Source organism: Vigna umbellata, chromosome 4, assembly GCF_029865625.1.
Source record: "Vigna umbellata cultivar VRB3 chromosome 4, Vumbellata_1.0, whole genome shotgun sequence".
NCBI lineage: Eukaryota > Viridiplantae > Streptophyta > Magnoliopsida > Fabales > Fabaceae > Vigna > Vigna umbellata.
In genome coordinates, this window is record NC_142168.1 from 23,889,680 (window position 1) to 23,892,449 (window position 2,770).

At 36.8% G+C, this 2,770-nt stretch overlaps 1 protein-coding gene across 1 annotated transcript; it reads left to right on the forward strand.

Annotated features, from left to right (window-relative positions):
• Positions 1 to 295: 295 nt before the first annotated feature.
• Positions 296 to 2,570, forward strand: LOC124830984 (Pentatricopeptide repeat (PPR) superfamily protein). Its single transcript, XM_047304868.2, has one exon. The coding sequence runs from the start codon at positions 456 to 458 to the stop codon at positions 2,052 to 2,054; it is 1,599 nt and encodes a 532-aa protein (XP_047160824.2). The 5' UTR covers positions 296 to 455; the 3' UTR covers positions 2,055 to 2,570.
• Positions 2,571 to 2,770: the final 200 nt, after the last annotated feature.

Below are 2,770 nucleotides of genomic sequence, written 5' to 3' on the forward strand. Positions count from 1 at the left end.
CTTTAATTACAATTGAAACCTTAATACCTTTTATATTTTCTTGATTTGATATTAGAAATTAATTATTTTAATATAACATGTATCAATGTGATTCAATCTATCTAACAAGTTCAAATTGAAAATAGTTAACCTTTGTTACCTTAAATAAATAGGACACAGAATTTATTTTCTACTGTTATTGGTTGTTGTTTACAACAATTTTTATATATTGATTTTGAAAAAAAAAACATATATAATTAATAAAATTTTAATATTATTTTTATTTTTTACTAAACTCGAGTTTATATAACCAAATCCATCACCCATAATTACATGTGCAGGGAAAACGTAAATACAAGAAAACACAACGTTGATTTGAGAAAAATACAACACAAAATACACAATTCCTGGGGTACAGCAAAAGGTTGTGATTTGGGAGGGAACAACATCAATGTGAAACTTCTATATAACATTGAATGAAGATTCAATTGAGAAACATAGTTTCTAGACTCTGCGTTGCTCACACGTGGATTTCACCCTATGTTGTTACTTGTAGCTATATTACTGAAACCCATCATGCCAATAAGCATAAAGCATCAGCTATACACAAAAACATTAATCCATATGGATTGGATTCAACCACTTTCCATGTTGCCTGCCAAATGTTTGAAGAAATGTCTGACCTAACTGTTGCTTCAGCAACGATCATAATTCAAGGTTTCGTTAAGCGGCACTGCTATAAAGATGCTATCCATCTTTTCTGTATGATGTTGGCCTCGGAAATCAGACCCAATGAGTTCACGTTTGGAACCGTGCTTAACTCCTCCACTTCACTTGGAAATGTTGTTGTTGGGAGGCAGCTTCATGCTTGTGCGATGAAGGTTGGCCTTAGTTGTCATGCATTTGTTGGTACTCCTCTTCTTGATTTGTATTTCAAGCTGAGTTCTGCAGAAGATGCCCAGAAGGCTTTCAGAGATACTCTACACCCCAATGTGGTGTCTTATACAACTCTAATTTGTGGGTATTTGAAGAGAGGGAGATTTGAAGAGGCTCTGCAGGTTTTCCATGAAATGCCTGAGAGGAATGTTGTCTCGTGGAATGCGATGGTTGGTGGGTGCAGCCAAACGGGCCATAATGAAGAAGCTGTGAATTTTTTTGTTGGCATGCTTAGAGAAGGATTTATACCAAATGAATCTACTTTTCCGTGTGTGATTTGTGCAGCTGCAAATATAGCTTCCCTTGGAGTTGGAAAAAGTTTTCATGCATGCGCCATCAAGTTTTTGGGCAAGGTCGATCAGTTTGTTGGTAATTCTCTAATCAGCTTTTATGCAAAGTGTGGAAGCATGGACGACAGCCGGCTAATGTTTGACAAGCTTTTTAAAAGGAACATAGTTTCGTGGAATGCCATGATCTGTGGTTATGCACAGAATGGAAGAGGTGTCGAAGCGATAAGCTTCTTCGAAAGAATGTGTCTTGAAGGATATAAACCTAATGAGGTTACCCTTCTCGGGTTACTCTGGGCTTGTAATCATGCTGGTCTTGTTGATGAGGGCTACTCTTATTTCAATCGGGCAAGGCTTGAGAGCCCCAATTTACTGAAGTCTGAGCATTATGCTTGCATGGTTAACTTGCTTGCTCGCTCTGGACGATTTGCAGAAGCTGAAGATTTTCTTCGGAGTGTGCCTTTTGACCCTGGACTTGGATTTTGGAAGGCATTGCTTGGGGGCTGTCAAATCCACTCCAACAAGGAGTTGGGAGAGCTTGCAGCAAGCAAGATTTTGTCTTTAGATCCTGATGACGTATCGTCATATGTGATGTTGTCAAATGCTCATTCTGCAGCAGGTAAGTGGTCAGACGTTGCTACCGTAAGGACTGAGATGAAGGAAAAAGGAATGAAAAGGATTCCAGGTAGCAGTTGGATTGAAGTTGGAGGCAAAGTGCATGCTTTTCTTACTGCGGATCATAATCATGAAAGGAACTATGAAACTAATTTGCTTTTAAATTTTTTCTGTGAGCATTTGAGAGAAAGTGAAGATTCAGATTTGTTCAACATTTATTGGTATCTTAGTTCGTAAGTACTGGGCTAAGTTCTTTCTGGTATACTATACTGCTGTTAAGGGCATCGAAGGAGAGGGGCGAGACAAGGGGTCAAAGGGAATGATATGATGTAAGAGAGGAATGTATCAAGACGCAAGAAATCGAGGAAGAGGAATGAAAGAAGGGTTAGTCAGCTCATCAATTAGTGTATCATGGAAGATAGCATTGAGAGAAGCCTGTACTGGACAGAGTCCAGAAAGGAATAAAGTTGGATCGAAGGAAGAATGAGTACAACCGACGCAATGTGAGCGGTTTTTAGGAAGTTATCACAATTTGTGTAATTTTTTCTTTATCACAAATTTAGGTAATTTTTTCTTTGTTTTATTTTGGTTTAACTGTCAGGAGAGAAAATATAAATAGATCATTCAAATATAAAATAAATGCCAAATTGTGGGTATAATTCAAATATTATGTGAATGTTACGAACAAGAGAAATGACAAATTCAACGATGAATGTCAAGTTGGATCATCGTTGTCACAAATTTTCCTTACAAGTTTTTGTTCTATCATTTTTAATATATTTTTCTTGCAATTTACATTTTTAGTGAGCCACTTCAACTTATCTTCATATCCTTCTACATCTTCTCCATTTTCATACTTTTTCTTTTCACCACACACCATTCCACCCTTATATCCAAAAAACACAAAAGAAAATGTTTTTTAGAGAAATGTATGAATTCCTGATTGAAATTCA